The sequence below is a fragment of the Trypanosoma conorhini genome, assembly GCF_003719485.1.
Source record: "Trypanosoma conorhini strain 025E chromosome Unknown Tco_14.4_contig_00009, whole genome shotgun sequence".
Lineage (NCBI taxonomy): Eukaryota > Euglenozoa > Kinetoplastea > Trypanosomatida > Trypanosomatidae > Trypanosoma > Trypanosoma conorhini.
Genome location: NW_021704095.1, coordinates 2,408 through 18,023, shown reverse-complemented (window position 1 = coordinate 18,023; position 15,616 = coordinate 2,408). Strand labels below are relative to the sequence as shown.

General features: G+C 64.1%; 9 protein-coding genes across 9 annotated transcripts, besides 8 other annotated features; all 9 read left to right on the top strand.

Moving 5' to 3' along the window:
* Nucleotides 1–67: 67 nt before the first annotated feature.
* Nucleotides 68–1,504, top strand: Tco025E_00405 (nucleoporin (NUP54/57); the record flags this gene model as incomplete). Its single annotated transcript, XM_029367347.1, has 1 exon — nt 68–1,504. One exon carries the CDS (start codon nt 68–70, stop codon nt 1,502–1,504), a length of 1,437 nt encoding a protein of 478 aa, XP_029232541.1.
* A 372-nt stretch (nt 1,505–1,876) lies between these two features.
* On the top strand, nt 1,877–5,302 carry Tco025E_00404 (uncharacterized protein; the record flags this gene model as incomplete). The annotated part of the gene is made up of 1 exon (XM_029367346.1): nt 1,877–5,302. One exon carries the CDS (start codon nt 1,877–1,879, stop codon nt 5,300–5,302), a length of 3,426 nt encoding a protein of 1,141 aa, XP_029232540.1.
* Nucleotides 5,303–5,373: 71 nt separating this feature from the next.
* Nucleotides 5,374–5,392: a microsatellite.
* A 165-nt stretch (nt 5,393–5,557) lies between these two features.
* On the top strand, nt 5,558–6,010 carry Tco025E_00403 (uncharacterized protein; the record flags this gene model as incomplete). The annotated part of the gene is made up of 1 exon (XM_029367345.1): nt 5,558–6,010. One exon carries the CDS (start codon nt 5,558–5,560, stop codon nt 6,008–6,010), a length of 453 nt encoding a protein of 150 aa, XP_029232539.1.
* Nucleotides 6,011–6,029: 19 nt separating this feature from the next.
* Nucleotides 6,030–6,061: a microsatellite.
* A 253-nt stretch (nt 6,062–6,314) lies between these two features.
* Tco025E_00402 (putative protein kinase) lies at nt 6,315–8,234 on the top strand (the record flags this gene model as incomplete). The annotated part of the gene is made up of 1 exon (XM_029367344.1): nt 6,315–8,234. The coding sequence occupies one exon, from the start codon at nt 6,315–6,317 to the stop codon at nt 8,232–8,234; it is 1,920 nt and encodes a 639-aa protein (XP_029232538.1).
* An 18-nt stretch (nt 8,235–8,252) lies between these two features.
* Nucleotides 8,253–8,276: a microsatellite.
* A 387-nt stretch (nt 8,277–8,663) lies between these two features.
* Tco025E_00401 (ribosomal protein L7/L12) lies at nt 8,664–9,269 on the top strand (the record flags this gene model as incomplete). Its single annotated transcript, XM_029367343.1, has 1 exon — nt 8,664–9,269. One exon carries the CDS (start codon nt 8,664–8,666, stop codon nt 9,267–9,269), a length of 606 nt encoding a protein of 201 aa, XP_029232537.1.
* A 128-nt stretch (nt 9,270–9,397) lies between these two features.
* Nucleotides 9,398–9,432: a sequence feature (A-rich).
* Nucleotides 9,433–9,690: 258 nt separating this feature from the next.
* Nucleotides 9,691–10,491, top strand: Tco025E_00400 (uncharacterized protein; the record flags this gene model as incomplete). Its single annotated transcript, XM_029367342.1, has 1 exon — nt 9,691–10,491. The coding sequence occupies one exon, from the start codon at nt 9,691–9,693 to the stop codon at nt 10,489–10,491; it is 801 nt and encodes a 266-aa protein (XP_029232536.1).
* A 167-nt stretch (nt 10,492–10,658) lies between these two features.
* Nucleotides 10,659–10,699: a microsatellite.
* A 173-nt stretch (nt 10,700–10,872) lies between these two features.
* Nucleotides 10,873–10,901: a microsatellite.
* A 47-nt stretch (nt 10,902–10,948) lies between these two features.
* Tco025E_00399 (uncharacterized protein) lies at nt 10,949–12,046 on the top strand (the record flags this gene model as incomplete). Its single annotated transcript, XM_029367341.1, has 1 exon — nt 10,949–12,046. One exon carries the CDS (start codon nt 10,949–10,951, stop codon nt 12,044–12,046), a length of 1,098 nt encoding a protein of 365 aa, XP_029232535.1.
* Nucleotides 12,047–12,830: 784 nt separating this feature from the next.
* Tco025E_00398 (uncharacterized protein) lies at nt 12,831–13,634 on the top strand (the record flags this gene model as incomplete). The annotated part of the gene is made up of 1 exon (XM_029367340.1): nt 12,831–13,634. One exon carries the CDS (start codon nt 12,831–12,833, stop codon nt 13,632–13,634), a length of 804 nt encoding a protein of 267 aa, XP_029232534.1.
* A 738-nt stretch (nt 13,635–14,372) lies between these two features.
* Tco025E_00397 (uncharacterized protein) lies at nt 14,373–14,975 on the top strand (the record flags this gene model as incomplete). Its single annotated transcript, XM_029367339.1, has 1 exon — nt 14,373–14,975. One exon carries the CDS (start codon nt 14,373–14,375, stop codon nt 14,973–14,975), a length of 603 nt encoding a protein of 200 aa, XP_029232533.1.
* A 35-nt stretch (nt 14,976–15,010) lies between these two features.
* Nucleotides 15,011–15,034: a microsatellite.
* Nucleotides 15,035–15,559: 525 nt separating this feature from the next.
* Nucleotides 15,560–15,581: a microsatellite.
* Nucleotides 15,582–15,616: the final 35 nt, after the last annotated feature.

Sequence of the window (15,616 nt, the reverse complement as noted above, 5' to 3'; positions counted from 1 at the left end):
GCCGGGCCGGATGTAAAAACAAAAAGAAAAAAGGAAGAACTCTGCGTGGTGTGCGCGTTGCGTGTGTATGTTTTTTTGTTTTTTGTTTTCGTCTGTTGTCTGCGGTGGGCAGCGCCAGTGCAACCCGTGGCAACAGCGTTTGGCCAGCCCCACAGCTGTTTGGGGGCATCACGCCCGGCTCACCCAAAGCCTCCCGTGTGCATCCCTCATTTCTCTTTCAATCAACTGCCTCAAGTCTAGTGGAAAACAAAAGATGTTTGGTGCGCCGGCTGGCGGGTTCGGAACAGCCGCAAACCCGGCGGCTGGCGGGTTCGGAACAGCCGCAAACCCGGCGACTGGCGCGTTCCGAACAGCCGCAAACACGCTGGCTGGCGGGTTCGGAACAGCCGCAAACACGCTGACTGGCGGGTACGGAACAGCCGCAAACACGCTGACTGGCGGGTACGGAACAGCCGCAAACACGCTGACTGGCGGGTACGGAACAGCCGCAAACACGCTGACTGGCGGGTACGGAACAGCCGCAAACACGCTGACTGGCGGGTTCGGAACAGCTGCAAACACGCTGGCTGGCGGGTACGGAACAGCCGCAAATCAGACGGCTGGCGGATTTGGTTTGGCGGGTGCTGGTGGATTCGGCACATATGCGGGCGTAAATAATAATAACATGCTGGGGGCTGCACAGAACCTCCATGAATTTGGAGGCCAGAGCACGTTGGGGCGCTACCTGCTGGAGCTGGACAACGCATACAACGCCCTACACCCCAACTGCCGCTTTCGTGCCTTTCTCTACAACATGTGTGCCCCCGGGCAATCGACCATGGCGGTGGAGCGGGAACGATTTATCGCTGCTCAGGCAGGAGGCGGCTGCAGGGAGGAGGAGCTGCTGCGGGCGCAGGAGCGCAACCCGGATCCGCTTCGGATGTACCCGACGCCCGTGCACTTCATGCAGGAGCTGAAGTCGCGGGCGGAGAAACAGCAGGAGGCCATCGTGGCCATGCGGAAGCACGTGGATGCGCTTGTTTCGAAAGCAGAGCGCTTTAGACAGTTGGACGAGGCGAATGCCGCCCAGCATCGGGAGCTGATGCTGGAGCAGGTCATGCTGCAGCGTCGATGGTACTCGCTCGTGAAGAAGGTGGAGACGCTTCGGCAGCTTGGGCTGCCTCTTGGCGAGGAGGGCCGCATTGCGAGCATCGTCAAGGCCCTCAACCTGCAGCTTGCGGCGCCAGGGGTGTACAAGACGGCGCTGTCGGAGCTGCAGCCCTTCTTGGACGCCGAATCCGCAGCTGTCGCATCACTCCTCCGAAGCTGCCCGGGGGAGGAGGCGCGTGAGCCCGCCCTCTCAAACGAGGGCGGCCTGCTGCAGCGACGCACCGACCCACAGCTGCTAAAGAACTGGACACGTTTTGCGGAGCGCATTCAGGAAGGTGTGGAGGCCCTAGTAGAGCTACTGGAGAAGGACACGGCAGACATGCGTGCGATTCGGCATCGGGTGGGCGCGGTGTGAGTGAGACACTGCGGAGGGCGCTCCATCGCCATCCCCATCCCCCCTCCTACCCACACCCCTGTGAAGACGTCCACTTTGTCTTCCTCTCTTTTGAGCTTCGTCTGTGCGGCTGTTGCTGCTGGTGTTATGCTTACACTGTTGCTGCTTCTCCGGGTGTTGTGTCCCCTGCACACTCAGCTGGGGGAGTCCGCCGCCGACGGCTGCCCGGCGTTCATCGCTCTTCGCCCCTCTACTCTTTTTCGCCTTTTCCCTCCCTCATCCCCGACTCTCAACGACGTATCCGCTTGGGCGCGCGCATTATGCCCACCCTCGCTGCGGGGCCGTGTCCAGTGAGTGTTTGCGTGTATCGCGCAGTTGTATGTCTTGCGGGCAATGGCGGTCGTCTGGCGCAGTTTCAAGTTCTTCGAATCGGAGGTGCTGAAGGGGCCCCTGAGCCGCATGGAGATGACGAGCTGCTGCTACGGCCACAAGGCCCTCTTCGTGGGCGACGGCGAGGGGTTCGTGTACGCCGTGGACCGCGGCGGCACCGCGACGCTGCTGGAGTTCCCCGCGTACAAGGGGCCCGTGACGCACATGAAGCACCTGCGCTCACGGAACGTGCTTGTCACCATCGGCGACGACGACGCGCTCAACACCGGCATCCTGCGCGTGTGGAGCCTGGACGCGGACTCCGAGTCTGCCCCGCGGTGCAGGGAGCACCGCCTCTTCGGCGCGAAGCACCCCCCGCCGTCTGAGAGTGTTGTCCTCCGCACCAACTACAACGCGGAGCTGATGCAGGCGCTGAAGTTTAGAGGGCGGGAGGGGGCGGCGGAGAACGCCATCCCTGCCACGGCGTTCCGCACGGTTGTGGTGGACTTTGACGTCTCGGAGGACCTTCAGAACGCCGCGGTGGCGCTCGTCAGCGACGAGATTGTGGTGCTGCGCGGCGACCTTGAGCGCGACCCCAGCGTGAAGATCCGTCGCCTTCGCAGCGGGGTGGCGCGCGGGGCCGTCGCCTTCGTCGGGTTCCCGGGAGCGAAGTTCACTCCACGCGGGGCGCAGGGCAAGTCGCACCTCTTTGGGCTCGGCATCGGGGGCGTCGCCGGCGTCAGCGGCAGCTGGTCATCCCCCGCCGCGGTGGCGCATGCGATGTACACCGTCTTCGCCGACGTCGTGACGGTGTGGCAGGTGACCGGCGCCGCGGACTACGCGGAGCACCGCTGCGACCCGCCCTTCGGGGCGGCGCCGGAGTGCTGCAGCCTGACCGACGACGGCCAGTTGGTCGTCGCGAGCGCCACAAGCGACCAGGTGGCCGTCTTCGGCAGCGAGGAGGTGTTGTCGCCCTCGGCGCGGACGTCGACTTTGCCGCCGGCGTTCGACCCCACACTTTTTGGCGCCGTCCACTTTGCGGAGGTGGAGGGGCGCAAGCGGCGGCTGCTTGCGCATCGCGGCTACGTCGTCGTGCTGACGCAGAGCGAGACGCGGCCGGAGAAGTTCACGCTGCAGTGCTACGACCTGGTGAACCGTCTGCGGTGTTTGAGCCGCACGCAGGAGAGCGCCTGCACCAATGCCGCGTGGCTGGTCGCCGATGCCGCCGACATCCTCGTCATTTGCCAGGAGGCGAGGCATGAGGAGTTCGTGGCGCTGCGCGTCCTGCGGCTGACGGAGACGGGCTTGCAGTCCCGGCTGGAGCAACTCTTTCAGAAGGAGTGCTACGACGTGGCGAAGCGGCTTGTGCGGCGGCTGCACGCCGCGGACGCCTCGCAGCAGATGAGCATCCAGAAGAAGTACGGCGACTACCTCGTGTCGAAGGGGAAGTACGCGGAGGCCATCGACCAGTACATTGAGGCCATCGGCTTCCTTGAGCCCTCGTACGTCATCCGCATCTTCGTTAATGGGCAGCACACGGCAGAGCTCACCCGGTACCTGGAGGAGCTGCACCACAAGCGCCACGGCAACCTCGCCAACCGCAGCCACACGACGTTGCTGCTGAACTGCTACATCAAACTCCGGGATGAGGCGCAGCTGTCGGAGTTTATTCACCGCGACGACATTCGCTTTGACGCCCACAACGCCATTGAGGTGTGCCGCCAGGCGGGCTACTACGATGCCGCGATTTATATTGCGGAGAAGTACGCCCAGCCCCGCGACTACGTTATCATTCAGCTTGAGAACCTGCGGAACCCGGAGAAGGCGCTTGCGTTTATTCGCACCTTGTGCGTTGACGACGCCGAGGCCATCTTGCTCGAGGTAGGGAAGGACTTGGTCGGCATGGAGCCCCGCGCCTGCACCGAGGTGCTGGCGGAGTTGTGCATTCAGTGGAAGGGGCCTGCGCGGCGCCTCGCGGACCCCACCCGCCCCCACCGCGGCGCGGCAGAGAGCTACAGCTACCCGCTGCCACAGCAAACCCCGCCTCCGTATTACTCGCAGCAGCAGCAACCACGCCAGTCGCACCGCAGTGAGGCGAGGGACTTTATGCACGTCTTTGTCGATTCCCCTGTGTGCCTGTTTCACTTTTTGCGTGCGGTGGTGGAGAGCGGCGTCGTTGACGGCGCGGGCGAGTCGCAGCGGGTGGTGTACAACACCCTACTTGAGCTGTACATGACGCGGGAGCTGCGGCAGAGCATCCGTCAGCGGGAGACGCCGGACGGGGCGGAGGTGTACACGGTGGAACCGTACGAGCGGCGGCTTGAGCAGGCGCTGACGTTCATGGAGGCGTACGCCGGCAGTTACGACGACTACCATGCCCTGGCGCTGGCGGAGCAGCACGACTTTGAGGAGGGAGTGTTGCTGCTGTTGCGGCGTCTGCGTCTCTCCTCGGACATCATGCAGTACTACGCGAAGAGGCTGGAGGAGGGCGCCACGCCGGCGATACGGCGGGCGGCGCGGGAGAAGCTCATTGAGGCATGCCGCAGTCAGCTGCAGCAGGACGGCGGCGGTGGGGCCGGTGACCGTGGCAAAGCGAGTGGGAATAGTAACAATAACAGCAGCAGCAGTGGCGGTGGCGGTGGCGGGAGGAGGTCCGATGGATCCACGAAGGAGGTGTGGCTGTCGCTCCTCTCGCTGCTCGTCCGCAGCCCGGACACGGAGTGGCAGGACCTGGCGCAGGTGCTGGACTGCATCGAGGCGCACAACCTCCTCTCCCCACTCGCCGTGGTGGAGGTTCTCGGCACCAACCCGAGGCTGCAGCTTGGGAGCGTCCGCGAGTACGTGCTGCGGATGATGCGGCGGGATGCCCAGCGGGCGGAGGAGCTGCACGGTCTCATTGACGCGCGGCTGAAGAGGCTGCACGAGTTGCACGGCGAAATCGACGCGCTGCAAACGAAGGCGACCGTCTTCCAGGCGCAAAGGTGCTTCCACTGCCACGCCGCGCTGGACCTGCCGGTGGTGCACTTCATGTGCCAGCACTCCTTCCACCAGCGCTGCCTCAACGACGTGACCGAGTGCAACGTCTGCGCCCCGGCGCATCGCCAGCTTGCGGCGGAGCAGCGCGCGGTGGAGGAGCAGCACAGTGACCCCAATGTGTTTTTTGAGCGCCTGCGCGCCGCCAACGACGTCGACGGTTTTTCTGTCGTGGCCGAACAGTTTGGGAAGTGCATCTTCGCCGCCCCGCAGCTGCGCAAGGAGGCAACGCTGTTTTCCGGCGACCCCATTGTTCGCGGGGCCGTGCCTGTGCATGCCAGTCGCGGCGGCCCCACCATATCGAGCGACGACGACGAGGACGTGAGGCGGGCGGCGGCGGAAGAGGCAGAAGAGGGGGAGGAGGTGTACGACGAGGACGGGGAGCTGCTGCGGCCGGAGGCCGTCGAACTGTGGTAGGCGCGGCCGCTGCCCCCTTCTCTGCGGCTTTGCCCTTCCCCGTGGCCTCGTCGGGGTTGTATTTATTTATTTGTGTGTGTGTGTGTCTGTTTCATTCCGCCTTTGTGTCTCTTTTCCTTCTCCGGCTGTGCCACGTGGTCACGCCTTCTTTCTTTCTTCCCTTTCCCCTCACTCCCCTGCCTCCCCATTCTGTTTCTCAACGTGCGTGTGCCGCGGCGAGCCCGTTGCACGGCGTAGAGGTTCCGCAGCGGCGCTATGGGGAGGCGGCGGGGGGCGGCCGCGCTGGAGGCGACGCCGGACCTCGCCTTCGTCAAGCAGGGGCACCTCAACATGCTCATTCACATCAGCAAGGAGGGGGAGCGGACGACGGTGCCCGTCGACTCCCTCGGCTTCCTCGAGGACCCCCGCGTCGTGCGGGGCCGCTCCATGGACCAGGTGAACTTCAACGGCGACTGCGTCTTCAAGGTCACGCTGGAGTTCGTGGAGCAGATGGCCTGCCTGGAGGAGACAGCGGTGCGGGAGTCGACGGACTGGGTGCTGTGCTCCTGCAGCGGGCAGGCGGCGTTTTACTCCCCCGTGGAGCAGCGGCTGGTGCTGCAGCACTGTGTTGTGTGCCTGCAGAGCAACATCCCGGAGTTGGTCGACCCCTTCATCCTAGTGCTGTACCTTGAGGGGCATCGGTGGCTGGTTGAGCGGGTGCTGCGCTGAAAAGCGCGTGTATTAAGCTTATATATACATATATATATATATATATTATATGCGTTCTGTATTGTGTGCACACCCGACGGGCGGCGTGGCAGCAAAAGGTGCCTCCGGCAGCTGCGTTCACATTAGGCCCATATCCACCTGCTTCGCGTGGGGAAGCGTGCGTGAGTGCGTGCGCCTGCCACGCGGAGGCCACGAGGTAGGCGCCCAATCGACGTGTGCAAGCGATATATTTACGAATTGAGCTGCGTGCGCAGCCTCACATGCGTCCTTCTCCTCCTCGTGTCTCAATATCTTAGAAGGCGCCATGCGCAACAGCGAGCCGCGGCAGCAGCGAAAGCGGTCGCGTGAGGGAGACGTGGGCACGGACGTGGCGGACGCTGAGCTGCCGCCGCCGCCGACGACGCAGTCGCCGCAGGAGAAGAAGGGCGTCGCGTGCCACTCCCCGCTGAAGGGTGGCGCCGCCGCCTCCGTGGAGAAACCCGCCGACGGTGGCGTCGGCGACGGCGACAGCGACTGCGTTTGTGTGCCCGCGCCGAGCACCTCCTGCGGTGGCGGTGCGGCTGGGCCGCCGCACGAGCGGAAGCTGCGGCAGGTGACGCTCGCCTCCTTTGGGCTCGTCGCTGACGTCTCGCTCTTCAAGAAGGAGATCGCGGACCGCGACGCGCAGATCGACGAGTTGCGGGAGCGGCTGTCGGCGGCGGAGGCGAAGGCGGCGGCGGCGGAGGGGGCGCTTGCATCCGCCGAGGCGCAGCTGCGGCAGGTGACGGACCGCGCGGAGCACTACCAGCGCGTGCTGCGGGAGGAGATGCTGCGCACGGCGCGCCAGGCGAAGAGCGACGCCCGGCGGGCGCTGCACCAGAGGCACTTTGAGCTTGGCCAGATTGCGATGTGGCACAGCGGCGGCCGCGAGGTGTGGGTGGAGGGCAACACCCCGAGGGAGCTCATCATGCAGCTGGAGGAGCTGTCGTCCCGCCGCGACGAGGTGGAGGAGCTGAAGAAGGCGGCGGAGAAGCGCGTCCGGCAGCTGCTGCGCAGCAGCGACGAGGACTCCATGACGCCGGAGACGCAGAACGCGCTGGTGGAGTCGCAGGAGGCGCTGCAGCTGTACGTCTCGGAGTTTGCCGCACTGGGCGGCAGCATACAGGCGCTGCGGCAGCGGCGGCAGGAGCTGGACCACGAGAAGAAGGCCTTCCTGAAGGAGATACGCCGCGTGAGCGACGAGGATGCCTCGGAGTTCATGGCCGTCCCGGCCCTTGGGCAGGGGCAGCGGTACGTGCTGATGCACCTCCTCGGCAAAGGCGGCTTCTCGGAGGTGTGGAAGGCGTTTGACCTGCAGGAGGCGCGCTACGTGGCGTGCAAGATTCACCGCATGCAGCGCGAGTGGTCGGCGCAGACGCGCCTGCACTACCGCCGGCACGCCGACCGCGAGCTGGCCATCATGCGCACCCTGCAGCACCCGCACCTCACGCGCCTCTACGACGAGTTTGAGCACGGCGAGGCGATGTTCGTCTCCGTCATGGAGTACAGCCGGGGGAACGACCTCGACACGCACCTCAAGCGGCACGGCTGCATGCGGGAGACGGAGGCGCGGCTGATCCTGCTGCAGGTCGTCAGCGCCCTGCGCTACCTGGCGGCGCAGGAGCAGCCGATCATCCACTACGACCTCAAGCCCGCGAACATTTTGTTTCACTCGAGCAACGCGAGCAGCCTGGAGATCAAGATCACGGACTTCGGCCTCAGCAAGCTGATTCAGAGCCGCGACGGGCCGTGCGACAACCCGACGATCGAGCTCACCTCGCAGGGCACGGGGACGTACTGGTACCTGCCGCCGGAGTGCTTCGACACCGCGGCCACGCCCCGCATCAGCAACAAGGTGGACGTGTGGTCCTGCGGCGTCATTTTTTACCAGATGCTCTTCGGCAGACGCCCCTTCGCCGAGGGCGAGTCGCAGCGGCGCATCTGGCAGGACAAACTCATCGTCTCCTCCGCCCGCACCCTGCGCTTCCCCGACACGCCGCGGGTCTCGCAGGAGGCAAAGGATCTTATGCAGAAGTGCCTCGAGTACCACCCCACCGACCGCTACGACGTGCCGCAGCTCGCCCAGGACCCGTACCTGCAGCGCACCTCGCGGCGTGCGACGCGCAGCGAGCGGTCGCTGCCACCGGCGCCTCAACCGGCCGCGGCGGAGGCGAGGGCCAGCGCCGCCCCCGCAACGGCGCCGTAAAGTCTCTGTCAGCCCGCGCACACAAACACACACACACACGCATCGACAGGGGCCGGCTGAAGGGGGGCAGGAAGTAAGCGGAAGCCTGTGTGGCGGAAACGAGTGAAATAGCGGGAGGTGGAACGATTTCCACAGACGGCAAAACATGAGCGAGTTAAACAACAAAAAAGAAAGCAAAAACAGAAGAAGAAGCCCCTTGACTTCATTCTTTTTCGGTTTGAGTGTGAGAGTGTCTCTGGAAAGCGACAGGGTCGCTTTCGATTTTTGTCTTTTTTTTTCCTCCAAATGCTTTAAGCGCCGCAACCCCACGAGTGCGGCTCTGTTGCCCGCTGTGTCACGGTCGCACGCACGCACAGACCCGCGCGATGTTACCGGCACGCACTGTGTCCTCTCTTCCTCCCTCATGGATAGAGAAGGGGAATAGCTTCCATGCGGCGGGTGCGCATTGACGTGGGCGCCAGACTGCTGCGCCGCTGGTTCACCGTTGCCGGCGTGGCTGGCACCGCGCTGCCGCGGGGGATGCAGGCCTTCCCGCTGCGGGATAGCACCGCGACCGTTGAGGCCATTGCAGAGGCCTACGTCAACATGGACCTGGCGACGATGCGGAGGTTCCACGAGTTCGCTCTGAAGGACGCCGCGCCGTCGCCTGCCGCGGCACCACTCGAGTACGAGGAGGCCTTGCTGCAGGGCATGGGGGCGGCAACCAGCGGCAGCATCGGCGCCGGTCTTGCGGCCCCCGCCACGCCCAACAGCCCCACGCAGGGCGAGGCGGCGGCGGCGGCTGCTGCTGCAGGGGCGCCGGCGAGGAAAGCCGCGGAGAAAACTGCCTTTGACTTCACCGTCCGGAAGTACCCCGCGGCCAACAAGGTGAAGCTCATCAAGGAGCTGCGCGCCGTCTCTGGGCTCCCGCTACAGGAGGCAAAAGCGGCCGTTGAACGGTGTCCGGGCGTCCTTGTGAAGGCAATGGCGCGAGCCGACGCGGAGAAGCTCAAGGCCCTGTTTGAGGGGCATGGCGCCGAGGTGGAGTTGCTGTGACGCCTCACCTTGTCTCCCTCGCAAGGGCGTTCTGCCACGATGGTCGCTACGAATACCGTAAACTCTGCTTGCGAGTGGGCGGGGGTGTGGGCTGTGTTGTTGGCGATCGCGTGCACTTGTCATTGCCCTTGTTGTTGTTTTTATTTTATTTTTTTTAATTTTTCATTTCCTCTGCCGTGCGACTTCTGTTTGCCGCTCGCCCTCTCGGCTTCCCCGCGTATGTGTTGTGCCTGCGGCCCACAGGCTTAGCAAAGCGCGCTACAAGGGCGTGGCAACGGGACACCGCAGACACGCCACCCGAACTGCGTTGCAACCACAACTACATAAACCCGAAGGGGCAGGCAGGTAAAAAGGGACAGGGAGCGAGAGGGAAACGGCTACTTAGAGCAGGAGAAGCGTCTCTTAGGGGAGCGCAAGTATCATGGCGGAGTCATTCACGCTGTTTTTGGCGACCGTGGAGCTCATCTTCTTTTTCACCTTCGACTTTGTCCTGGCGAGGGTCCTCAACGCGCTGAAGCAGGACCACCCGGAGCTGGAGGAGTGTGCGCCGGAGGACGCGCCCGACTTGGACCCCGTCGCCGTCGTTGACTCGCTGCGGCACACCGTCGTGGAGATCTACGACTACCAGCACCAGCGTCTCACGGGCAATGCGGTGGGAGCCATGGCGGACGCCGTCCCGGGGGAGGACTTCGCGTCATCGCCGCCGCCGCCTTCGTACAGCCGCGGGAATGTTCTCTACAGCGCTGTCGTGGTGTGCGGCCTGGCGGCCCCCGCTATTACATTCCTGCAGTTTGTGTTTCCCACGGCCCTTGGCTGGTGCCGCTTCGAACTGCCGGCGTGGCTGCAGTACATTTTCGTGATTCCTGGGTTGGCAGCCGTCTTCCTCTTTGCGGCCCGCACGACGCACGTGGCGCGCTACACGGAGGTCACTAGGCAACAGTGGGTTCTGCTCATGTGGTTTCGCCTGGACTTCATGTGCCTCATGAGCGCGGTGGCCCTCTTTGGGGCCGGTGGATGGCTGGTCGCCCTGTGCATGTTTGCCGTCGCCCTCTATCTGGCCCACCGCGTCATGCGGATTGAGAAGCGGCTCGCCCACCTCACACGCGAGACGCAGCTGGTGCGGGGCGAGGTGGACATCGAGCACGTCTATCGGCCCGGGAGCGAGGAGGCCGAGCGGGCGTTGGCGGCTTCGGACGTTAAGGGGTACAGCGCCCTCCGGTGAGAGGGTTCGGCGCGGCACACACAGGGCTCAAAGCGCAGGGCATTAGCGTTGGTGTAGCACGTGACACGATGCCTCTGCTGTTGTGTGTTGTTGCTCTCTTTCTATTTGTTTGTTTTCACTTTGACTACTATTTGTCGTGTTTGTTGGAAGGCTGAAATGAGACATATGTGCGTGTGTGTGTGGGGGGTGGGTGGGGGTTCGGTGGGTGCGACGAATACAAGTCATTGCCGCCGTCTGCTGCCTGCAAGACACACGTGTCTGCTCTCTTTTTTCGGGCTCTTTCGTTTTCCTGCTGCCGTGCCTTTTTTTTTTGTGCGGCAAGCCCTGCTGCGAGGGGTGCTGCGGTGCAGTCCACAGGCATCTCCCATCTCCTGCCGCAGCTGCTGCATGCTGGCGTGCGTGGTGCGTGCAGGATTCTGGCCAACCGCTCTTCTCTTCCGTAGCTTCCGGCGCACGCATGCTGCGTCGCACACTGCGATGCCTCCTGGAGCAGGAGGGGCCCTCTACGCTGAAGCGGGCCGTGATGGCGAAGGCGCACCCCCTCCACGCCAGCCCGGGCACGAGGAAGGGCGCCGCTTACCCCCGCCGCAGCGGCACCGCGGGGATGACGCACGATGCTGGCGCCGCCGTAGACGCGCCGGTGGCCCCGGCCGCAGCCGCAGCCGCGGCATCATCGTCGCCAGCGGCAGCGGCGGCGGTCTTGCCGTCGTCAAGGGAGCAGCCGCACGGAGACGCCTCGGAAGACGCGTACCGGTTTCTGCTGCACCACATCGACTCGGAGATCGCGGCCCTGAAGCGCCGCATCACGACGGTGGCGAAGCAGCGGGAGTCGGTAGAGAGCGGCCAGGCCCGTCGCATCCGTGAGCTCTTCGAGTGCATGGAGCGGCCCTGGCTGATGCTCGAGTCCATCCCCGCCCCGCAGCTGCCCAACCGGGCGCTGGAGGTCTACGCGAAGGAGTTGTACACAAAACAGCACGGGCCCGACGCGGGGAACTGCGAGCAGGACGCCGTCTTTTTGGATGCCTGCCGACGGAACTGGCGGGGTCTGGCGCTTGAGCAGCGGAAGCCGTACGAGGTCGCCGCGCGGCGCAACGAGCACCTGCGGAGGGAGCTGAAGAAGAAGCTGTCCAACGGCTGCTCCTACTTTGAGAGCTTCTGCGAGCAGCTGCGGGAGTGGACGGCGGAGACGGCACGCAAAGAGAAGGCACTGCAGCCGCAAAGCGCCAGCCGGGCTCCCCCGCGGGGCACCGCGCCGGCGACGCGAAAGAAGTCCCCGTCGCCGGCGAAGACGACGCACGCGGCGGCTGCGGCGGAGGCTCCCGCGCCGAAGAGTGCGGGGCGGGCAGAAGAGCGGCGCAGCCCACGCCTTGCGCAGCGGGCGCCCGCGCGCAACAGGGCGGCGAAGGCGACGAAGTCCGCCCTCGCACGTGCCTCTGCTGTGCGACGCCCGCAGGCGCCCCGGCGGCAGCGGCCTAAGCCGAATAGAGCGCATAGAGCAAAGTCGCAGCCCCCCAAGAAGTCCGTGGCGAAGAGGAGGAGGAGCCACGCACGATGAGCGGCGGCGCCAACGGGCAGGTGGTGCCTCCGAAAACAAAAAAAAAAACGAAAATGCAGGTGCGGAGAAACACACGCACACACACCAAAAAAAAAAAGGAACCAACTGGCGGAAATAACGTTGACGACTGTAGTCCTGCGGAATGGCGGCATCCGTGCGGCACCACCGCGACCATAGAAATTTCTTATACATGTGGGCAGTAAAAAAAAAACACACAAAAAAAATCGATGTACCTTTCGCGTCTTTCCTTGTTGCTCTTCCGGTGGTAGTGGTAATGCCTTGCCGGGTTGTTTTTTCATGCCCAGCTCCCCCTTGCCATGCTGTGCTTGCTTGCTGTGGCTTGCACCGTCGCTGGCCTCTTCCTCCTTGACCCTCTACCAATGCTCGCCCAACCCACTGGGGCACCGTACAGCAAGTACACTCATAGACAAATACATAGAAGTGCGGACCGACAGCCACTCACAGTGAGAGACGAAGCGAAGGTGTCTGTCTCTCCCTCTCTCTTACTCTGTGTGTTTCTGTGTTTGTGTGTCGGAATACCGCTAGAAGGAAACGACAAGGAAAACGGAAGAGTTATAGATTAAGTCTCCCTGAAGTGGGGAAGGTGAGGGGGAAAAAATTTCTGTAAGCCAGTAACCGCATCTACGTCGTGGCAGGGCGCGCTCTTTTGGCCCCTGCTTGTGTATTCTCCAAGTGCCAAAGTCCTTGTCGTCCCCCGTGTTTGCGTGGGGAGGCGCCGGTGGGTGTGTTTACTTCCTTGCGTCGCCTGGTTCCGGAGGCGCGGATGGATTTTGTCCCTCTTGAGAGCTTCGAGTTTCTGAACTCCCTGCTCCAAGGCGTCGAGGCGCAGGGGTGCCTCATGACGGTGCGGGTGGAGGCGTTCACGTGCCGCAAAACCCGCAAGAAGAAGCAACTCGCGGCCTCCATGGCGCAGTACGCGAACGCGAACACCCCGCCACTCGCCCCCGCCCCGAACTGCGGCGTGTCGCCCCCGCCGCTTGAGCTGGGCGGCGCCCTGCCCGTCGTCTTTGAGCCCGTTGACCCGGAGGCTATTGACGAGCGGCTCGTCTACCTCGTGGCCGCCCTGAACAGCATCTACGGTGACGAGGGCTACGACTTCTCGGTCCTCACGGAGGAGGACTTTGTGGTCTGTGACGAGGCGCAGGTGCGGGCCGAGGTGGACGTGACGCTGCACTCCATGCCCGACTCCTGCCTCCCGGCGGTGCGGCAGTTTTGGACGCTCGTGGGCGAGCAGGTGATGGACGCAGCCCAGGGGTGCGAGTACTTCCGCTTTGCGTGCCCCAGCTGCGATCCCATGGTGTCCCGGTCCCTGTTTTCGCAGCACTACTTCCTCTACAACAAGCGCCATCGGCTGCTCGTGTCCCTCCTCCTCTTTGCCGAGGGGAACGCGTACCGTGGCGACGATGGCTATATCGCCGGCAACGGTTTCTACGTGGAGCGCGACGACGCCGCGGCGGAAGGGGAGGGCAACGAGTGCGGCAGCAGGGCGTGGCGGGACAGCCCAGAGCCGCCGTCCTCGGACGACGGCGTGGGTGGCAAAAACCGTCAGTTCTACTGCGGCTACTGAGGCGTGTTCACACGATGGGCGGGGCGCGGCGGCCGCCACCCCTGCGGAACGGAAAACGAACGTAGGCGAGGGAGGCAAAGGAATGGGAGAGCGGGCCGCGTGGAAGCAGGCGCGGGCGGCGGTGCACGACATAGCGGGTGTCATTATTCAGGCGTGTATGTGATGTGTGTGTATATACTTGTTTGTTTGTGAGTGGAGTGGGGGAAGAAAAACGAGAGTAGTTGGTGGGGAAAACGTTGGAAGGGAAAGAAGGGGGTCCTGCCGCGGCCACAGTTTTTGCCAGAACTCCTTCTGTCTACATGCTTGTGTGAGGCAACTTGGCAGCTTTTTCTTTTCTCTTCTGCCCAACGACGCGAGGTCGCCCTCTCTCGCTTTCTTTTCGTCCGGCAGGGGCTGCGTGTGTCGCTCCGACGTGTATTTTACTTTTCATCTTGACATCTTGGCTTCCTCCTCCGCAGCTTGTGGGGTGGGCGCCTGTGGCCTGAGAAGACCGTCGAGTTCGATTGCCGTCGCGGCACTTCCCCCCCCCCACCAGCACCTGCGCATTGGCAACCGAAGCGGCAGCAGGGCGATTCCCGCGCCTGCTGCATTTGTCTCCCGCTTCTCTCTTCGCTTTTTTTTTTCCTCTTGCACGGGCGGCGGGTGTGTGTTTTTTCTTTTTGTGATTTACTGGCCCTGTGGGGGAGGTGCAGCGGGACAACCACCGCCGCCGTCGCTTGCCCCTTTGCATCCCGTGAAATGCAGCTGGCGGACACCGACCACATGCGCGCGTTGGCGGAAGAGGCCACCCGCGAGTACGCGGACAAGCGCGACGCCGCCGACAAGGCCACGCGCGAGGCGGAGGCGATGCCACGCGACGCCAGCCTTGGCGACGACGAAAGCAGCCCGACGCGGAAGTGGGAGCGGGCGCTGCAGGCCCGCAAGGAGGCCTCCGCCGCCGCCGTCGCGGCGCAGCAGAAGCTGCAGCAGTGGGCGGAAGCGGCTGCGGAGGCGGCGAGAGGAGCGCCGAGCAGGCTGGGTGTGGCCGGAGCACTGGCCGCGGAGGCGAAGCGGGCCTCCGCGGCGCTTGTGATGGGCATGATTGACGTGGCGAGGGAGCGGCAGGATGAGGTGGCGCTCCTGCAGAGGCTCCGCGAGGACGCCCTGGCCCAACGCGCGTTAGCGGGGAGCGGTGTTGTTGGCACCTGCACAAGGGATCCGCTGGACACGACTGCGCTGAGCGAGAGGGCGTCGGTGGCGCAGAAAAGGGGCAGCGCGCAGCCGACGCCGCTGAAGAAGGGCCGCCGCCCCTTGGGGCAGCAGAAGGCGAGGAGCCGGCAGAACTGTTGCGCCGTCATGTGAATGTGACGTCGGCGGCCTCGGGGAGCCTCGAGGCTCCCACGCGCCCGCCCGCCCGGCCGTGGCTGCGTGGTCATCGAAATGGGATTTGCTTGTTTTTGTTTTTTGCCTTCTTTGTCGCCTCACCCGTCTCCACGCCACGTGTCTTGATCTTTTTTTTTTTTGCTTCTGCGTCATGACTTGCCTCGCTGCTCCCCCGTGGCGGGAGAAATTGGAGGGGGCTCCGCCGGTCCCTCGGTCCCCCGCCGCGGGACAGGCAGGAACGCACACGTGCATACACGTTCAGCACCGGGATGTGACGGAGCCGGTGGCCACACAAACACGCACGCACGGAATGCGGGAGGACGAGAAAACAAAACGGCGGTGGCTCATTTTCGCGCGGCGGCACTTTGCCACGGTGAGCGCCCCTACGAGCCGCGTTGTGTGCACCGTTGGCCACAGACCGTACAGGCTGCGAGAGAAAAAGAGCGAGCGGGCTTCCTCCTTTTGTTGCCGTCTGTCCCCCGTTTACTTTTTGCCCCTGTTTCTGCACTGCGCGGGTCGCCCTCCGGTGCTCCTCTCCAGCTGCCGTCGACATTTCTTTTATTTGTTGTGTGTGTGTGTGTGTGTCTCCGCAAGGCAAGCGAAGGGGCGCGGGCAAACCG